At 38.4% G+C, this 21608-nt stretch overlaps 1 protein-coding gene across 5 annotated transcripts in view; it reads right to left on the reverse strand.

Moving 5' to 3' along the window:
• Positions 1 to 5320: 5320 nt before the first annotated feature.
• CD47 (CD47 molecule) overlaps positions 5321 to 21608 on the reverse strand; it is a 58174-nt gene continuing 41886 nt past the window's right edge. For 3 of the 5 annotated variants that reach the window (XM_027104103.1, XM_027104078.1, XM_027104093.1), the window contains exons 5-11: positions 20851 to 20943; positions 19720 to 19812; positions 18277 to 18369; positions 12683 to 12714; positions 11289 to 11313; positions 10631 to 10663; positions 5321 to 8744 (exon numbers count right to left, since the gene is read on the reverse strand). In XM_027104103.1, coding sequence (XP_026959904.1) covers positions 8740 to 8744; positions 10631 to 10663; positions 11289 to 11313; positions 12683 to 12714; positions 18277 to 18369; positions 19720 to 19812; positions 20851 to 20943 — 374 coding nt within the window. In that variant the 3' untranslated portion in view covers positions 5321 to 8739. The remainder of the gene's footprint in view (positions 8745 to 10630; positions 10664 to 11288; positions 11314 to 12682; positions 12715 to 18276; positions 18370 to 19719; positions 19813 to 20850; positions 20944 to 21608) is intronic. The other 2 variants (XM_027104085.1, XM_027104098.1) reach the window with 2 other exon arrangements.

The following is a 21608-nucleotide window of genomic DNA, read 5'->3' on the forward strand; positions in this document are numbered from 1 at the left end:
CTAAGTTCCTGCTTGGGGAGCCGGCTCCAAGGTTTACCAGGTCCTCAGAAGAGATGAAATCTAGAAGCATAGGCAGCGTCTCTACTCCATAGAAAAAGGAACTATTGTCAGAAAACACTGAAACCTCTGTGGTCTTCTCTCCAGGGTAAGAATAAATTTGCTGAACTATCCTTTAAGGCACTAATGACTAGGCCGCTGAACACCACCAGCTATTATTATTTTCCAGGCTGACATTTGGCCGGTTCTTTCTCTTCTTTACTTTCAGGCTAATAATTAGATCTAAATCCCTGACAGGACTCTAACCGTCACCCCAGGGGGTTCTAGATTTCTTTACTATTGCTTGCAAAGATATCATTAAAAAAAAAAAAAGCCCTTTGAAACTATAAGTTACACTCAGCCACAGCTTTAAAAAAAAAATCTATTATCTATTTGAGTCTTTTGAAGAATACATGCTGCTGTCTCTCTCCTCATCTTGAGAGATCAAACCTTATTTTTATCGCCAATTTGAAGACTAAAGATCCCCAGGAGGACCAGAGAAGGTAGCCTCGTAAAATGTTGTTCCCATCGGCACCTGTGTCATTGCCAGGTTCACTTGGACAGCATCCAGGCTCTTAGAATGTTATTGACTTGGGTATTTTTGTTTTTGTTTTTAATATAAATTTGTTTTCTACATATAGTGAAAATTATGGTGGTGGCTTTGCTTCTCAGGGGAAAAATATAAAACTGGGCTTTATGTGAATAAATTTATCTCTTGGCCTCCGCGTGAAGTCGCTTTGAGCGAGAGGTTTAGAGGCAAGGTGTTGCTGTCTATACCCAGCGTTTGCCCTGCTCTCCTCCACTCCCACGCCTATCTGTGACAGGCGCTCAAGTGGTTGTGATCATGGAAAGCAGCTTTTCTCTGTGTAAGCATACCTGACCCAAATGGGGCACTTCAAATCCTTTGAGGAGCTAGAGGAGTCACATAAATAAGTAACTGGCTCAGGTGGGGATCGCTGGTCTCATTAACGTCTGTTAAAGAAATTGAGTGGCCTCTCAGGGGACCCAGTCGCTCAGGAAAAATCTGTTCCGAGACCTTCCTATCACTTTATATTATGACTCTTTGGAGAATCCCAGTTCCTTTGAGGAGGGAGGCAAAGAGTTGACTGGTCTCTACTAAGTCTAGTCTATTCACACAGTAAAGAAAATGATTCTAGCCAGAAGGCCCCAAAATGATATTTGGTAACTATTCCAGCCAAACATTTTAGCCAAATATTTTCCGGGAGACTGTATCGAATACTTTTTCAGAGATATAAAATGAATACGAGAGCATTTAATTTTACTAAACTTGAGCTTCTGAAAAAGTTGTTTTGTATAATTCCGAGCACAGTTATTTTAAGGCAATTACTAAATGCCCCACAATCCGTCCATCAGCTTAAAGCTTAAAGAAAGATTCTATAATTTTCTAACAACTTTCTTTGAATGGGAGTGAGAACTGATACTTGTTGATGCTTTCAAATATATTCCTGCATAGGACCCAGGGAAATATTTTCTGTTCCACTTAGTAATAGTTGTCACCAGAATCACTCCCCGTTTATAGCTAGGCATATAGCTAAAGATATGAGGAGACATGGGTTCTACTGAATTCAGGCTAAAGTTTTAAAAATCCAACATATATGCCTACCAATTCAACTCTGAGAATTGAACAACTGGTAACATTGCAATAAAGAAAGGTTTCTTGGGGTAACCAAATATATGCATCCTCTGACTTACAAGGAGACTTACAAACATTACATTAAAAAAATATCTGGTTGAGCTGGGGGTGTAAACTCCCCAGAAGGAGAGCAGCATCCCTAGAATAAGCTACCTGGGAGGTGCAGTTGGAGGTGTTCCAGCCCAGGGCTCGCGCCTGAGGCGGTGCGGCAGCTATTCCTACAACTGCTGGGAAAGAGGCGTAGCAGTGGGGAAAGCAAAGGTTCCAATACTTTCCACTTGCCCTCAACATGAGAGCACGAGAGAAAAATTTCCCCACAGAATCTACACAATGATTGGTATGTACACAAAAGTTCACTTCACCCATAATGCAGCCTAACCACAGTACCCCGCCCCCCTCAACAAACAATGCTTTTAATAAAAATGACTCAGAAAGTCTTTATGGACTGACCTGAAGAATTAATTACCATTTATTTTAAAAATGAATAAGTAGAGCGCTTCCATGGAAGATAAAATCCATGTTTTAAACAAATATGCTTAAACTTTGCAAACAATCCATTTGTTTAGAATGGAAGTCCACCAGATATTATGTTGTCAGTTTAACCTTGAGGAATTTTTCAGGCAATGCAAAGAAAATCAGGAAGCATATGATAGTTGTCTTTTTTGGAAGGCAGGTCTATGATTAAATAAGAGTATTTTTTTTTAATAAATTTATTTATTTTTGGCTGTGTTGGGTCTTTGTTGCTGCGTGCGGGCTTTCTTTAGTTGCGGTGAGGGGGGCTACGCTTTGTTGCAGTGCGTGGGCTTCTCATTCCGGTGGTTTCTCTTGTTGCGGAGCACGGGCTCTAGGGGGTGTGGGCTTCAGTAGTGGTGGCGCACGGGCTCCGTAGTTGTGGCTCGCGGGCTGTAGAGTGCAGGCTCAGGAGTTGTGGCGCACGGGCTTAGTTGCTCCGCGGCATGTGGGATCTTCCTGGACCAGGGCTCGGACACTTGTCCCCTGCACTGGCAGGAAGATTCTTTTTTCTTTTTCTTTTTTTTTTTTTTTTGCGGTACGCGGGCCTCTCACTCTTGTGGCCTCTCCCGTTGCGGAGCACAGGCTCCGGACGCGCAGGCTCAGCGGCCATGGCTCACGGGCCCAGCCGCTCCACGGCATGTAGGATCCTCCCGGACTGGGGCACGAACCCGTGTCCCCTGCATCGGCAGGCGGACTCTCAACCACTGCGCCACCAGGGAAGCCCAGGAAGATTCTTAACCACTGCATCACCAGGGAAGTCCCAATAAGAGTATTTTAAGAGGAGGCTCCCAGCACCTGGTACTATGCCATGGTGTTACAACATCGGTAAGAGAACAGCAGCTGCAGGTTTGTAAATCTGCCAAACTCACCTGCTATCTGACCTCCAGATTGACATCAGATGGCGGTTTTCAGAACTATAAATCATTTTCTTTTCAAATTGGACTCTTTACCAAGCATTCCTCATCATCCAAATTGGGAAAAGATACCTGGTCTTCCACAAGTGACTATTAACAGAGCTGAAAAGCTGCCGTCTTACAGCCAAATGACTAAATCAATAAATGACTGCTGAATAAGTGGAGTTCTAGTGATTAAATCCATGATCACTTCTATGCAGTCTGCAGTGCTATCTTCGGCATTAAATAATCAATCCAATTATCCATAACTTAGGGTTAAATACACTTCATTTCCCTCTGATCTGATGGATGGGTACTTGAGCATGAAGCTTAAATACTCAAACTAAACACTGGGGGTATAGTTCCGGCACAGTCTCACTTCTAACCCCAAACACTGTAAATTGTGCTGAAATCTCTGAGCTACTGGTGAAATCGTGTCCTACGTGGATGGTGTTACCATAATCCATTATTTTCTAAAGCTGTCAAACTTGAGCCCTTGAGCTGGAAAGGTTGCTGCGCAAAAATGAAATCCATTTGCATCTGGAAGCCTACACCTCCGTGGGAGTTCGAATCAGGTTGAGTGCAGTTCTGTGCTACACAGAACAGCTTTCCGTGCAGGAGGCAGGATAGTAAATGCTTTCTGAACTTCATTAGTTACTCCTGCTGAGAGTGAAAAAAAGTCCGCATAAATGCATAAAAATTGAATTGCCTACGAGGTAAGGAATGAGGCGGTCCTTTGCCGCCAAATATTATTTTCCGTTCAGATGGTTTACGATCACACATACAATGCAGAATCCGAGTACATACCTGCAAGGAAGGTGCCTAAAACCTAACGCCGTCTCGATCCGGCTACAATCCCGAGTTTGCTTCAGTTAACTCCCACTCTGTCCCCCAACCCCACCCCAGATGGAACCCACAACTCCATTCCAGGCCAGACAGACATGTGGCTCAGGCTGGCCCAGTCGGGGTGTCAGAGATGCTCAGCCTCAGTGGCTGAGCGAGAGGTGCATGGCCCAGGCAGAGAACCGAGCTGCAATCTGGGGTGGATGGGACTATTCAGAAAGGGGAGGCACTCTTTTTTTCTCCCCTCTACCCTCCCTGAACTCAGGAGAAGGTGGGTCTGGGATTGAGGTCAGTCATTCTGCCATCACACGCAATCTCTGAAGGAAGGCAACAGGGAGGAGAGAGAATAAAGCTGAAAGCTGGAGAGACGCTGATCCTGAGGACGCTGCTTGGAGACCCACTAGACAGCTGTACGTCTACATTTTCAGTTATATTAGCCAATAAATCCCACTTTTCTTCGATTTAGGTTTACTTTCATTTGTAATCAAAATAGTCCTAACTGGTAACCAATTAAAGTGGAGAACCATTTCAATGTACATTTCAGTCTTGAAGAGGCTTATCTCATTCTACAGATAAGGAGGCACACTGAGAGGCAGGTAAGTGCCTTGCTGAGGTCCTCTGCTAGTCAGTAGTACAGCCGGGACTAGAAAAGTGATGTTTTCACTCTACCAGGGGGAAAATTAATGCATTGGACTTGCTTAGAAGTTTTAATTAAAACTTTGCTCTGATCAAAAGTTTACTTATTGGATATTGTTATACTTCCAAAAAGAATTTATAAATTAATATTTTAAGTCATCCTTTGCATTGTTACCTAGGATATGGACTCGAAAATACATTGATAAACTAAATTTCTCAGTAATGCGCCTGTGGTCTGCTGAAGCAGCGATAGAAAGAAGCCCAACGAAAATAGCTTAAAATGTTTTATTAAGTATATATAATATTACAGGGTAATATTTACAAAGTTATGTTTTTTAAATAAAAAAGTATCTTGGCAAAGATTGCAGATATTCAAAGCTTCAAACAGTGATAAATTGATTTAATACATATAAAAAAAACCTTTAACGGTAACACAGCTGTAAAACAACTTTGGTCTTTAAATCACTGCAAAAAATGGCTGACAAATAGCACACCTTTCATTGCTATGGGAGAAAGCCCCCAAGAGAGGATCTTGCACATAGCAACGCTGGAGTTTTCTTTAGAATGGTTAATGGATATTTCTATGGTGTGGGATCTAATTCTCAGCAATGGCTTTTTGTAAATAATGCTCCGTTTAATAGAAACAAAAATGCTTCCCTCTCTCACCAACGCTGACAACAACACTTTTAAGATTCCACTGATGTTGCCTTATAGAGAAGTTTATTATGAATGCTCTCTTTTTTTCCAAAAGGCTAAATTTATGGAAAAGCTGGTCTTAAATGTTAAGAGCTGTCGAAAGCCAAAGACAGGAAAACTTCCTGTTCGCTGCGCATCTCTTAAAAGTTACCTGGATTCTCCTTATTAGCCACAGAAAATGACTTAACAAAGGACCCCAGTGGGTGATGGCAGTCAGTGATTTTGAAAATATGACACATGTAAAACTAATGTTTTTAAACAAACGCTCCATCAAACGACACACAATAAAAAGATAAAGGGTTGCCCAACAATCATTTCTCTAGTTTCAACCAACGGGTAAATAAAGGGGTATGCCATTCCACGCATACACCACAGATGTCGTTTTTGAATACCCATGTTAGGACAAGAGAAATCTAGGTGATATAGAGCTTAATTCGTATTAATGAGAAGGAGGAATAAACTCACCACTTTTTAAGCTTTATTATAACTCAAACCACAATTTGGTTGGTCACTTACTAAACTGACTACAGCATCTTGAAAAGAGCAATACTCCCAGCTATGGGATAGCCCCATTATTTTCATTCTGACATTCTCAGAAATTTTAACAGATTGGACCTGGGGTTTCCAGGTGAAAAAAAGCATCACCTTTGAAGGTTTTCAGAGCATATGAAATTTGTCTAAAAAGAAAACTCGCTAGCTCACCCTCTTACAAACACGGGGAAGTCTAAATACAGCCTGCTCTCAGTCATCAAACTTATGGAATGAGCGTCTAATATATGTAAAACACTGCAGGAAGAGAAAGGAAGGAAAAAAAAAAAAGCCTCTTGCTATGTACGGAGGAATTTTTTAATTGAACAAGAGGCAAGACAAAACCCCAACAAAGTTAGGCAGAGACACGTGAAGTACTAGGAAAGGTAAGTAAGAGATGAAAGAGGCAGCTGGACAGATAGGCACAGATCGCAAAGGAGAGCCAGTCAGGGAGGAAGGGAGGGAGGATGTTTTGAAGGAGAAAGAAATTTGATTTGGCCGAAAAGGTTGGAAAGGTTTGTTGCCAAAATGACAAATGGTGTCACGCTGAGAACATACAGTAAATGAAACTGGATGGAAGAGTCGATGGAAAAATTGGGATCACTAAGTGAAAAAGCAGATTATGGGGGGAACAGATGTATGATGTTCAAGACATTGTTAGCAACTTTAATTTGGTGTGACAGAAAACTTCCTGCCATTATAAGTCTAATTTAAAGAGAATGAACTGGCCCAACGATGCCCAAGTAAGAGGGTTCCTGCTGCTGTGGGTCCCTTTTCCAGAGAAGCTGACGAGGAACAGCAAGGGTGGACTTCATCTGGCGTTTCTCCTGCTACCTCTGTGTGTTGTCTAGGGCAGTGAATGCCTCAAAAGACAGGCAGTGTTAAAGAGAACACGAAGGATGGATAAGTTCCAAGACTGAACCCCAAATCAATGAGAGCTGACTACATATTAAAGGTTCAACTTTGGTTCATAAAAAAGTTTACTATAAAGATTTCAGACCTGACTTTTTCTTAATAGAGAATAGGAATTTGGATCTTTTTCAAGTCCAACTGCTTTTGCCCTCCTTTCATCAAAATTGATTTCTAAAGGAACAAACAATATTAGTGAAATATAAATATTTTCAGAAGGAGAAAGAGCAGAGGGAGCCACCAAATTTGTATAAAGGAATACAGCTCCCTCTACGTATGAGAATATTTTGGACAGGAACACAATTAGGGAAGAACTTTTTTTTTTTCTTTAAGAAGAGCTGTCTTCATAGTGTGTTCACTTTTCTGAGGCATCAGCAGGTTATAAATTTTGGTTTGCCACGGGCAAACCACTTGGTCCCAACGTAAAATATGACAAGGAATTTGGCATAAAAGAGGCACGTGGGAACATTCAGTGGACTAAGAAATAACTATTGATAATGCAACTACAAATATGAATGTCTTATTACACAAACAGGAAGAATAACTAGTATTTTTAGAGGGCATTGGTGAGCAGTCAAAAAGCTTGGCAAATTACCTAGAATTTTTAAAAGTTTTAAGTGATCAAATATTCACATCAAATATAAGTCCACCCAATAAAGATCTTTGTTTTTAAATGTTTTCACTAAAAGCATGAAATTAACATTTGCTCTCCTGTAGGTACCCCACTGTTGTCCATACAGAAGATACATGTGCCTATCTTATACATGAGCGCATACACACACACACCCACAAGGGAAGAAAATCTAATAATCTAAAAGTACTCCAGGCGATCACAACTGTCAGAATGTTAATTTTCTTCTAATGGGGGTAGGAAACGTGGGTTTTGTTTTACTTTTCAATCTTAGAGTAAGGTGAATATGAGGCAGGACTACAGGAGGAAGATGAGGGGTGTTTATCATGCAACACAGATACAACAGTAATAAAATCACCCGTTCAGGGTTGGCCTGTTGGCCTGACGGTGACACACATTATGTTGCCATGCAGAAGACTCATAGTTCAAATCTCAATCTTGGTTTTTCATGCCCCAGATCAGAAAAGAAGCGAAGAAACACTGTAGATTGTGCCTTCAAATCCGAGGAAGGGAATACGTATGTTACAACCATCGCTATTTCTGCTGAAAAGTGTGAACATAGTTCTCTGAGAATAAGTCTGGCTCCTTTCTGCAGTGATGCTACCGTGTCACTGGACCATGTTCAAAGAGGAGAAAAAGTGCTACATCTCATACAGCAGCAGAAGCAAATAACAGAAGGACAAGACAGGATGTAAAGGGTTGTGTGAAGAAAAGAAGAAAACATCCATCAGTAAAATTACCCTCAATCTGGAAAGGGTCTGGTACACTGTATGTTGAAGGAACAATGTGTGAGTGGCAACCCCCAAGAATGAAGACCATGATCCCCATCAGTATCACATCCCACGGATGTTCCCAACTGAATTCCTGTCTGTGCTTAATGTTATTCCCTTGACCTGGAAGTGGCAGACACATTATTCAGCTAACACCATAATTGCCACAGTGGCTGTGAACCTGAGTTTTCTAAGGCTTGACGGAAGCCACAGTTTTCATAGATAGCTCTGGGTAACCAGGTTAGTGTCAGGAAATTTTCACCTTGAACCAATTTAAACTGGTGACCTACAGTCAAGAGGCCCCAGGATCTGAAAGGCATCATTCTTGTAAGTTGCCCACTCTACTTTGCCCCTAATTGAATAAAAATAACAACAGAAAACTGGATATCAATTGGGCACACAACACAGATCATAATTCTTTTATTAACTAAATTAAAAATGCTTTGAATAAAAACTTAACTGTAACAATCATTGAAAGGTCAATTATTTACTTTTTCCCATAGATGGAAACCAGTTACTTTTCTTGTTTTCTTCTCCAAAACAATGAATCAAGGCCACGGTGCTTAAACACAAGTGTACTTCTTTCATGTCGTACTACTCTCCAAATCAGAGTCCATCACTTTACTTCAATTACTCTGGAAAATTGAAAAATGAACATATAATTGCTATGATGTCTATTTTCTATGCCTTAACAAGTTGCTGTATTTTAAAATTTGAAAATCGTTTCAGATATATGGTATCTAAAAATCTTAGCTTTGCAAAGGTCACAGACATAAACCAGGCAAATCATTAGCCTTTTTAGTTGCAGTAAGTAAAAGGCCAATGTCAAATGGAAATAAAAACCAACAAAATCTGATAATCTCCGTTTGCTGGGTTGGTGGAGAAGCCAAGAGACATTGATTCTTCCAAAGCAAAAGATATTTATCCTAGAACAATATTCTATCACTTTCACTTTAGATCGACACCATTCACTTAAGGTAAGAGAATTAAAAATGTGATTAGGTATAAGTGAGAGAGGAAATGGAACTGTGGTCCCAAGAGGGTACCTGGAACCTCACTCACCAACAAGGCAGTTACACTATGGGCATTGTGCACTGTCAGTAGGAAGAGCCCACCACAGACATTTGGAAAAAACCCACAAATTCTGAACAGCTAAAAATTAACAAAATTAAGGGAATTTCAAAGGTCATTATAGATTTCATGCGCTATGAACACACAAAAACTGCAGTCTAACTTCTGATACAATGGTGCAAAAAAAGTCACATCTTAAAGGAAATTAACAAAGGAAGAGGCACTCAAGGTTCTCCTACTGGTTTTCTGAAAATGAAGACGTGTTTAGTTTTTTCATACAACCACAGAGGAATAACACCACAGTAGAAAAGGAAAAAAAAACAACGAAATTAAAAAATAAAACACCAGAATGCAAACACGGACAAACCATGCCACACTTTCAGGTACCAGTTCTTTCTTAAATGCCATTTAATGTATTCCTGCTAATCATGTTTTTTTTAGGAGGGCAGTGGTTAGCAGAGCATGCATTTTTTGTAATAAAGGCTGTGACACAAAGTTACAAAAGTGGGATCATTCTGTGACTGCTTACTGAACACAGTCTAAGCATTGTTTTAAACTTAGTCCACTAGACACAGTCAGCGTGTTTTTAATCTTACGCAAAAATTAATTACACTCAGGGGAATATAGCCTCTTGAGATAAATGCTGCATTTTGCTGTAGAGGTGAGCAGGCAGGTCACAGACTTTAAACAGTGAAATACGAAGCAGCCTATTCACATGATCAAGGAATGACTGTAAATAGCAAAGGTATGAAGAAAGTTTTGATAAAATGAAAACATAGTTTTTAAAATGTTAACAGAACTAAAGTATCAGAACATGTTAAGGTAAAATCAAAATGAATGCTTACAGCACTCAATATCTCAGACTTCCTTATCTTTAAGAACTAATAAATATAGGTCTTTGAAAGTCAATAAAAATTAGAAGTTATTAGCCCAGAGTCCCCCCTCCCAAGAGCTGAAGTGACTAAACATTTCTCTCTCTCTTTTTAAATCCTTTCCCAGAAGGTTAGAACCCAGTTCCTGTTTGGAAAAGCAGAGATATTAAGTCTCCATGGGTTAAATGCGACAAAATCACACAAGCACAAAAGAAACCCTGTCAAGATGATAAAGATTTGTGCCAAATTATCTAGGTGTCGTATAAAAAGCATTTTAAAGTTACAGTCACCAGACATTGCATCTGAAAAATACCTTTTTAAAAAAAGAAGTAATTCCTCTTTGTTGTGAGCAATGAGACTGGTGAGTCTGATTAGTGACACCCTACAGCTTTTATATTACTAGTTTTGCAACTTTTAACAGAGTAGATTGAAGTTTTAGAAACCAAGAAATGTAGGCCTTTATGATTTGACAGTGTCCCTTTTATTTAAAAAAAGCCATACTTTGAAGAATCAATTTTATTTCTTTTCAATGTCCATATTTTAACCCACCTATAATTGTGGGTGCATTTTATACTTACCATCATTCATCATTCCTTTTGATTCTTTAAATGCTAAGAATTAGTAACAAGCCAAGCAGTTAGTAAGATTCCTCAATTAGAAATCATTTCTAGACAAACAAATATGCAGTAATTTCATGCCAACTATTCCACAGCTATAAAGCCAAATTAATTTTAAGGTTATTATTTGATTACAAAAGACTTTCTGTGGATCATACCCACAGGCTCCACAAAGGGACACAAAGTTGGGAATACAGATCTAGATTTAGGGAGAAAGAAAGTGAGATGTTTTGGTCTCACTCCAAGATGACAACCTGTGTCTTCCTGAAATTTATAATTAGAAATTGAAATTAACTGAGATTCTTCTCTACCGGGGGTGTTACATTTCATCTTGGCCAATTAAAAAGGCAACATTCCCCTCACCCAGATATCACCTGGCTAGCACAAGCAACTACTGGAGAGACACAGAACAGTGCATTTTTCTCAGAGGTGAAAATGTTACAAAAGCAATACTCTTAATTCTTGATGAATAATCAAGAAAAGAGAGGTTAAGGCAATAAAAAAACCTAGATTCTTCCCAAGGCATAGACAGCATTCTAACTACTTTGGGGACCAATTCAAATTATTATGAACTGGTAATGGATCAAGAAGAATTTATAAATTTGTAATAACCACATACCATTAAGGGGTTCCTCTACAGCTTTCTGGAAAATATTTAAAATATATTTACATAAAATAGAATTTATTTCATGTCCTTTTCTACTAAAATTTATATATGCTAACATTTAAACTATAAACAGTGAATATATATAGTCAAAAACCAAAGTAAAGCAATAAAAGTTAGTTAGAAAAGCAAAGCTTGCCAAGTCTAGCTATTAGTTTTATAATAACTGAATTATTCTCTTAATATTCTTTTTTTATGCAGAATTTCCCACCCCACCCTGCCTCTCTCAGTTCAAGAAGTCCTAACGGAGAAGCACAGATACAGATAGCAACATAATAAATAATACAATTAAGCCAGAGATGAGAACAAAACAATCATTTTCAAGTCGCGCAAATTGAACTCAGTAACAGGGAAAGCAAAAGTGTTAGGATTTAAGGGTCTAATGGCTGGATTACGTCTAACAGAGGCACTTTTAAAACTTCGGGCTGTTTGTGACCAGTGTAGCTACGGCACCAATGTTTTTAGAGTGAACACCTGGGGTAAGGTGCAACCCCACTTCCCTCGCCTCTCGAGCACGTCTGTTGAGGCTTATCAGCTTTAGGGGTATATGTAATCTCCACTTCCTGCCACAGACAGGAGTCTTGCTTTTGGCGTTCCAGACAGAGCTATTATTAATCCTTTATAGGAAGAGGAGTACAATACAGTCCTTTCAAGATCTTATTTCCATAAAGTAGCTCTTGTGCTTGTCACCAGGATGAGTCTCTATCTACAAAGGTTTTTTTCACCCCCCCTTCATTAATCCCTCTCAGTGTATCTCCTAAATTTGCTCCTTTTCTTGGAATTTTCTCAGGTAGCTTATTAAGGTAGCCAAGATAGAGTAAAAACTACAGTACAGTTTGCAGGAAGAAAAATGCTTATAAAATGGGGGAAGGAGGGAAATGAATCAATTCAGAACAGCTATTTTTCGGCCATATTTCCATTTACTTTATAGATTATCATTTTTAATGAAATCAACTTAATATAAACTTCTCTCCCTCATTTTTAAGCCTGAAATATCATTCTGTATATGCACATCAAATGGATCCAACAGGTGAGGCAATATATTGGAATCGGCTTCCTTCCGCAGATAACGACCATTATTCTTACACATAAACTTTTCAGTTCTGGGTGTGAGAAGACAGCACAATCTTAAGGAATCATTTATTCTATCCCATTGCCAGTAAATGACCAAACAGAAGTTTTAAAATAGATTGGATCTATCCATGCAAAGGTCATGAAATGACTTCAGTGTTCTCTTAATTTTATGTCACACCAAACAGAGAGCAATGGGGTTCAACATCTCAATCACCATTCCTCAGACTAAACCATCAAGTGACCATACCCAATTCATTGAAGAAATTTTAACTTACCCTAGGAGGTTGTATAGTCTTGTGATTGGAAGCTGATGAAATTAAAAAATAAGAAAATGAATTTAATAAATGAAAGAAATTGAGGCTACATTATGTTTAATTTTAAGATAAAATGTTTACGGCTAAAACTAAAGGTGCCAGAAACTCCACTGAAAGATTTCTGGCTTTGACAGACTATGAAAAAATACAGAACACTCTTAATTATATACGACAGAATAAAATGATGCAAATAGTCCACCCCGATCAAATAATAAACACACACACTCTCTCATTTTGCATGCCATATCTCCCCCCAAATCAGCCACTTGTTACACTTTGTGGTGGAAAAACTTTGGCATTGACTCAGCCCCTCTGTAGGCTCTACACCCCTGCCTACTTGACCCAGCTGGAATGTGGAAAGAATAGGGCAATGACCACTCCATCGCCCACCCTTAGCTCACTGCTCTCGTTCCCTGTAGCCCAGTCTTCTTTTTTTCTTCTTCCATCTTTCCAGTTTTCAAAGCTCCACCTAGCTAACAAACTAAAGAAAATATCAGATCCCTCTGAGTGTAGAGAATTATTCTAGGCAGCCAGTTTTAGCTACAATCAAGCCCTTCTCTGTATCCCTTCTTAGATTTTCAAGTTACCCTTCGCTGTTGCTCAATGGATTGGTTAATGAAGATGAAGGAATACAGGGCATGAAGAAAGTGACAAAAGGGAAAAGAACCGCTCTAGTTGCATAGGGAAGAAAAGAGAACTTCCTTACAAAAACCAAGTGAGAAGGTCCCGGAGCAGCTAAAACCAGTCCTAAATACAGAATCAGAGTCCTACAGATATAAGCATCAAGGGGCAACATCCTGCGAGTGACTCTGTAGGAAGGTGATGCTACTGGATAGTCAGTTCCACTGGTCTATGGATTGGATGATGGCACTGGATTTACTTATGAGCAGACTGAGGCAGGCCCCCAGAACTGCTCTGGTTTTCTGTGCTAATTATGTCCTACCACTCCTCCATGTCCGCTCTACCAAGCTTCTAAAACTGATGGGAAATGCGGGTGACACCTGACCCAAGCCAATTTATAGAGGAGTCAGAAGCAGGTAAGGCTCCCTCCAACGGGGGGAATGGCAACGGACTGGCCTGAAAAGTTTCTCTCTCCCATTGGAACCTGGAGAGGAGACACAGAAAGAAGACTAGAAAGGTGGTGAAGGGAAAGAAAGGTGAAAAGGAGACAGAAAGTAAGCAAAGAGAAGCACAAAGCTTAGAGACAAAGGTAAGAAAATATACCAGTGAGAAGACATGAATAGGATCAAAAAAATAAAAACATTAAGGAGAGGATGAGCTAGCTGGCTAGCAGGTAAAGAACCAAAGAGAGAGGAACTAAGTAACTACACTGGCAGGAGGGCATCCGCTAACTCTTGTTACTGAGAGGGCAAATGATGACTCAGTCTTTAGAGATGTACTGGATTCTTCCAATTCCTAAACTACTTACTGTACTCTGTGAGGCCCAGTTATAGATCTGCTCTCATGAGATTCCCATCTCTGTTAGTGTCATGTGTGGCTTGAAAGTAAATCTCCTTTACTGGAGGCACCTAGGGAGTGGTTTGGTGCTTGCAACCAAACAAGAAGGAAACCTCTTTTCAAAGTACTATGGAGTGAAATGCGTTGGGAATATGGGTAAATCACATTTAGCAACCTCCCAAATAAACCAAGCAGAATTACACAACTTTATTAGGGACAATCATGATAGTTACATGTATATACAACTTACTTTAACTAAACCATGTCCTGTGTCTACGTTCTATCAAGGAAAAGAGCTCTGAACAGCTATGTAAATTTCTGATTGGCAATGTGAAGGGTCAGAGGTAAGATTTTAGAGCTATATTTTCGAGCTCATAAATTATTTATCAGAATTAGTATTAAGAACCGCCAAGCAACTCCTTTAATAACCCTAATAATGTGTAAAGAAGAGTTTCTGAGTTCTGATTCTCAGGTCCAAGGAACGTCACATTTGGCTAGCCCATTCTGAAACAAAGATATCTATAAAGAACAGGGATTCAAAGGGCACCAGTCAGCTGTGATCCCTCAAATATTATAAAACCAAACAGTGTAGAAGTGAATTTTGCTTGAGTTAATCCTCTCCAATAGGCATATGACCTATGTGACTAAAGAATGATTGTGATTTATCTGCTGCTACCATGGGCCTAAGGCATTGACAGCCATGTATATATATATATATATATATTTAAATCACAAGCCTTAAGCATTCCATATGAGCTCACTTGCAATGCTTCGTCTGGATTTGTTCTTCTCTCCCAGAAACACTTGAGCCATGCTATAAATATATTTCCAGGTTTTGAATTTTCAGGGACAACTTTTTCTATTGATTCCAGATTCACCTCTCCTCTACAATGGGGAAGAAATTAGCACTGAGTTTTATATACCTATTTCATGTCATTCTAAAACATCTGAGATGTGGTAAATATAGTTTCTGACTGCTAGTATGTTGATTCATATCAAAACATGACTATATTCCCTTATACTTAACTAGATAGCAACGGCTTAGGAAAATTAAAAAGTATTGACCCTTACGAAGAATGGACATAGGCATCCTACATAGGTAACACACCCAACTTCAATGAGTTTAGTTAGTTCTTTGTAATCTTCTATATTTTCTCACATTCTTATTGTTCTCAGCCCTTGATTTGATTTTATGAAATTTAAATGTTTCAGTAAACAAACAAACAAAAAACCCTAACACAGTTTAAAAAGAACAACAGAGAAAATTAAACTTAAAATCCTACTGTTTAAAGTAATAATTAAGGCTACAAATTTAAACTGGGAAATAATGAAAATGATAAAAGTTAAATCTCTCATAGGGACAGAAACTTACTCCAAGATAGCTTGGATTTTTTTTAAAAACACTATCTGAGGATTTTATTACATTTAAATCAAGACACACTCTTTAGACTTTTCCAAAATAGAGCCTTTGCAACAAGTAAAAGTTACATTGGAAGCATTTACAATTTTTACTTCCTGATACAAATGCTCAAATTTGCAACCTTAATGTTATATATACTCAGATTTACACGTTCAGATTATATATGAAAAACACATCAACTTTTCTAGTCTACCACGGTATCTAAAGAGCTACTTTCCTGTACCTTTTCTCTTCTTGCCCTTTAACTGACCGAAGGTATTCCTCTGAACTCTGGTATCAGACAAGTTGATTGGAATAGTTAATTTAGAATAGTCTCAAAATGTAAATAAAACTGGACTAAATTCTTAACTTACATATGGTATATTTATATGTCAAACCATCATAAAGAAAAAATAATCTGGGGAACTTTCCAGGATTTCAGTTTCACTTTGAATTTGATGTGAGAATAATACGGTTGTAATTATATTATACTGGTTTCACAGGCTTCTTAGGGATGTAGCAGTGGAGAAGGGGGGAGAGTAAGGTCAAGGGGGTAACAGCTAGACAATGCCTATTTCCACTGAGTCAGCATCTCCAGACCTGCTGGTCTTCGTGAGACATGGAAGGCATGTGGGAGCATGGGAATAAAAGGGAGCGTGATCCAGATAAGGAAGGAAGAAAAAGAACAAAGAGCTGACCATCAGTCAAAGACACCTCATACTACATCACGCTATATGGACACTGCAGGTCACATACTGTTCTCAAGTATTCATAGGGAGCAACATCAGCAGCAGTGTCATCTTCAAGAACCAGACAAATGGTGATTAGAAGACTCAACGAAAATAGAATCTGTATCAGCATTCATAATGTGATACTCACAATGCCTACAAATGAATGCCATTCTGCTTTAGAAGTCTTAATTGTGCTTTATGGCTTGAACTAAGAAAATTTCATTGAGGAGACAACTCTGATTTATGAACACATAAACTAAAGGTAAGTAAATTTTAGTTAAGTAGTTTACTTGTTTATCTAATAAGCATTAATTAAAGGGGTACAAAAATATACAAAATAATTGAACTCAATGATTAGTCAGCAAAAGCTGAGGTTCATAAATAAAGGTAAAATTTCTTTGAAAGTACTATACAAGTCATGTGGGGAATTCTTTGACTGTAACAATTCAAAGTTTATGTTAATTTTTAGAAACATATAAGGTTTACCTAAAGCAAAGCAGAAAGACTGACTTTTTACCTCCATTAATTTGTAACTTTTGATTATTTTAACAAATGTTTAAGAGTTTGCTTTACTTCATAAATAAAAACAAGAAATCTTTTATTTAAGGGAGATTAATATAACCAGATTGTAGGAAATATCTTTAGCTTAAGTAAGACATAACACTAGTTTTAGGTACTTAATATTAAAGGCATCTATCTCCATAAACATATTAAAAATAAGAATTTACACAGAGATCTGTTATTTGAAAATTGGAAGACTAAATACAAAGTTTAGAAACAATAAGCTAAGTCCACACTTACAACTGATTTTAAGAGTAGTAAAAGCCTAAAATTTAAAACTCAATGTTCTGATTATACTGGTTTTAACTAAAAATATTTTAAAGTCAAATATCAGAGGACACTGCTCTTTAATTAACAAAAGTGACAGATTTTGAATTTCAATTCTGTCTACTAGGGGAGTCAAGGTCTGTAAATAGTCTGCAAGAAGAGCAACAAGACAAATAGGTCTCTGTGAAAGGACTCTACATAGAAACAACGGGCGAATTAAAAATCTTTTCTATTAATTAAAATGAACCCTCGGGGCTTCCCTGGTGGCGCAGTGGTTAAGAATCTGCCTGCCAATGCAGGGGACACGGGCTCAAGCCCTGGCCCGGGAAGATCCCACATGTAGCAACTAAGCCCATGCGCTACAACTACAGAGCCTGCACTCTAGACCCCGCAAGCCACAACTACTGAGCCTGCGTGCCACAACTACTGAAGCCCGTGCACCTAAAGCCAGTGTTCGGCAACCAGAGAAGCCACGACAATGAGAAGCCCGAGCACTGCAATGGAGAGTAGGCTCTGGGGCTTCCCTGGTGACACAGTGGTTGAGAGTCCACCTGCCGATGCAGGGGACACGGGTTTGTGCACCGGTCTGGGAAGATCCCACATGCCGTGGAGCGGCTGGGCCCGTGAGCCGTGGCTGCTGAGCCTGCGTGTCCAGAGCCTGTGCTCTGCAACGGGAGAGGCCTCAACAGTGAGAGGCCCACGTACCGCAAAAAAAAAAAAAAAAAAAAAAAAATCGTAGGCCCTGCTCACCGCAACTAGAGAAAGCCCACACACAGCAACGAAGACCCAACACAGCCAAAATAAAAACCAAAACAAAACTAACAAATAAATAAATTAATTTAAAAAAAAGAATCCTCAACAATCTCTCCTTTTATTTAGTATAAAAAAGTTTATACATTCTAAAACATACAGCTGTTTTCTTTTTAACTAGTTAATAATCTAAACTTTTCATTAGTTCATATGATTTCTACCCTCTTTTATCGCCCCCCAAATAATTCCAAATTTATTTTAAAAATACAGCAGCATTCACTGTATTTTCTCATTTTTGGAGTTACCAATGCATTTCTTTGGTCCTAAACAGTAAGAATTAACCAAAAGCATTTTCCTGGCATAGGCTAATAACAATAAGGTTGACTTACCAACACATTTCATATAAACTAATCCAAGTAATTCTGCTAGAGCTAAAATACCCAAACCTGAAATCAGAAGAGGACCATGTACTGGGGTACACTCTGAAAAAACAAATGAAATTCTATATTAGAAATTCACATGAAATAATTGAACTTTTAAAAAAGAACTAGCAATAACAGTAATAATATTCAGTTTTAAGGAGATTCTTTTTCTAATTATCAAGAAACAAAAATTATCTACATATGTTCATCACTATTAAGTCAGTCAGTGAAATGACTCCCAATTACTAAAAGAAAAAAGGCTTTGTCTGTATAATATGTACCTTATCACACCAAGACTAATGGAAAATAGTGTGTAAAGCTAAGGCTCCAACCAACTGGATGGAGCCTGGTTATTTTAAAAGCTCTCCCACAAATACAGGCATAGCAGTTTGACTGCTGGAACAATCAGCCCACAAGCCATATACAGCCAATATTCTTATGGCAATGTGGAAAGCACTGTTCTCAGTGGGGTGAAAACGAGAGTTCTAAAAGAAAGCTCACAGCACCAAATAGCTGGCAAGGATGTGGAGCGACAGGAATTTTCATCCACTGCTGGTGGTAATGCAAAATGGTACAGCCACCTTGGAAGACACTTTGCCAATTTGTTAAAAAACTAAATATATTCTTAACGTACAACCCAGCAAATGCGCTCCTTGGTATTGACCCAAATGGAGTTGAAACTTATGTCCACACAAAAAAATGCACATGGATGTCTAGAGCAACTTATTCTTAATTGCCCCAAACCAGAAGCAACCAAGCTGTCCCTCAATAGGTGAATGGATAAACAAACTGTGGTACATACATACAATGGAATGTTATTCAGTGCTAAAAAGAAAAGAGCTATCAAGACACAAAAAGACACGGTTACTAAGTAAAAGAAGCCAATCTGAAAAGGCAAAATATCGCATGATTCCAACTATAAGACATTCTGGAAAACGCAAAACTATGAAGACAGTAAAAAGAACAGTGGTTGCTAGGGGTTTAGGGGGAGGGAGGATGAATAGGCAGAGCACAGAGGATTTTTAGGGCAGTGAAACTTTATTGTATGATATTATACCTATGACTGTGATCCACGCCATTATACATTTATCAAAATCGTAGCATGTACAACACTAAGAATGAACCCTAATGTAAACTATGGATTCTGGGTGGTAATATGTCAATGCTGGTTCAACAACTGTAACACATTTACCACTCTGCTGGGGGATAGCGGAGGAGGCCGTTATGTGGGGTATATGGGAACTCTCTGTACTTTCTACTCAATTTTGCTGTGAGCCTAAAACTGCTCTAAAAAATAAAGTCTATATATTAAAAAAAAAAAAAAGAAGAAAGAAAAAGAAACAGAAAGAAGAACTCTAAGAGAAATCCCTGGCAAGACAAAGTGAGACTAGAGAAGGATGAGACTTTTACCTGAGACACAGAGGCTGAATCCAACCACAGAGAGCACGTGGCCCAGTACTTGAAGGATCAATATGGCAATGGTGAAGAAGGACATCCCCACAGCTGGAGAGAGGAAAAGTGGGTTGAGAGTGTTTAAAAAGCAATCACTCCTACTTGTATTCTGTGCAATCAAGAATAATATCCTATGACCAAAGACTGCCTCTGGAGTTCCTTGTCAGATGGTAGATTCTTTTCCAGTGATCTAAACCTTGCCTTTCCATACAAGCGGTCAGCTCCAGATACACACATTCAGCAATCTTTCATTTTCACAGTGAGCTGAGGTGGACTGGCAGTTTTTACCCCGAATCTTAAAACAGTGCTGCTTTTACCACCCTTGTGCATTTTACCACGTGAATGGCTATTATGCCTGCCTTTGCCACATGCACACAGAATTGCTCTGGTGGAGAGAACCGTTACACAAACACGCCACTGTAAGCCTCCGAACCTCTATCCGTGTGCCTAGATCTGTGATTTTATAGCAAATCAATACCCCTCCAGTGCACAGCAAGCCAGAGATAGGCTCTAAGGCTGAGAGTTAAACATGTAAACAGAAAAAAATAGACTCTAATGATATAAAAAATACATTAATGATTTACTCCCAAAATGCAGTGAAAATGACATCAATTATAGTTGGATATCTACATCATTTTTTAAAACTACAATGTAAAGATTTGCCAGTAACAACAAAAAAAAATAAATCTATTATTTGTTATTTATAATCCTGTTTTGTAGAATTTTAAACAGAGAGGCTTAGCAAAAGAAGAGAAAGGGCATGTTTAATATCTACTTATAGCTTCAAAAAACTGAAATAAATATATGAAGATAATCATTAAGAAATTATGTAGCATAATTTTAAAAACCACTGATATCAAGTGTATATGAAAATCATTTTTTACAAGATAACTGAATGCCTTGAAAACCGAAGTTAACCTTAAAATTAATCCATATGGGGAAAATATCGCTAAGAATAGCCTGGGAAATCTTTTAATAAACCAACTTCTATTGAGTTGTTAAAAAAAATCATACAAGAATATTTTAACCAAAACTGCTGCTTTATAAAATGAAAAAGGTGGGCAAAATCATGCTATAACAAATACTCACCTATCATAAACACACAGTACTGAAGTAATATTAATATTGCTGTAGGAATTACAATTAAACCAAGTCCACAAGCATTCTTTGTTGAATATTCACCTGTTAAAAATTAAAAATACTAATTAATATTTTCCTACGTACTTCCTATTCTTATGGGATGTTAAAGTATTTAATTTATTAAATGTATTAATTTCAATACTACTCTTATAAACTACAAAAGGTTTAAAAATATATATTTCCCCAAAAACTTCACATAAAATAAATGACTTTTTTTTGATTATTCAAGACCAAACTTAAGACATTTAAATGTCAGCATCTAAGTCTCAACACATCAAACCTTGAATTGGCTCTACCCGCTTCTTACCTACCTTACATAATTCCAGTGAGAAACTCTGGAATCTCTTACCATTCCCTTCATTTGCTATATTCAACCTGTCCCAAAGTCAAAGCAGTTGTTCTTTCAAGTTGTCTTTTGATTCATATCCTTCCTCCCCATGTCTTTACTAACTCCAGTTGCAAACAGAGGTGCCAAATTTATGTTCCTAAACATTACACCTATACTGTATTCTGCTCAAAAAACAACAAAGGCTTTCTACAGTTTACACTTGTGAGTCCCAGCCTGTCTCTGCTGTTCTTTCCATGTGCTGCAGACCCTTATTTCCCATTCACACTGCCATCCTTCACAGGCAACTGCAATTTCAGATAGATCTGCTTCCCACATTTGTTCCCACTTCCAGGTATTGGCCAATGAAGTGTGCCTCTGG

The sequence above is a fragment of the Aethalodelphis obliquidens genome, unplaced genomic scaffold (genome assembly GCF_003676395.1).
Source record: "Aethalodelphis obliquidens isolate GAN/ISIS:26980383/991018 unplaced genomic scaffold, ASM367639v1 scaffold1, whole genome shotgun sequence".
NCBI classification, from domain to species: domain Eukaryota; kingdom Metazoa; phylum Chordata; class Mammalia; order Artiodactyla; family Delphinidae; genus Aethalodelphis; species Aethalodelphis obliquidens.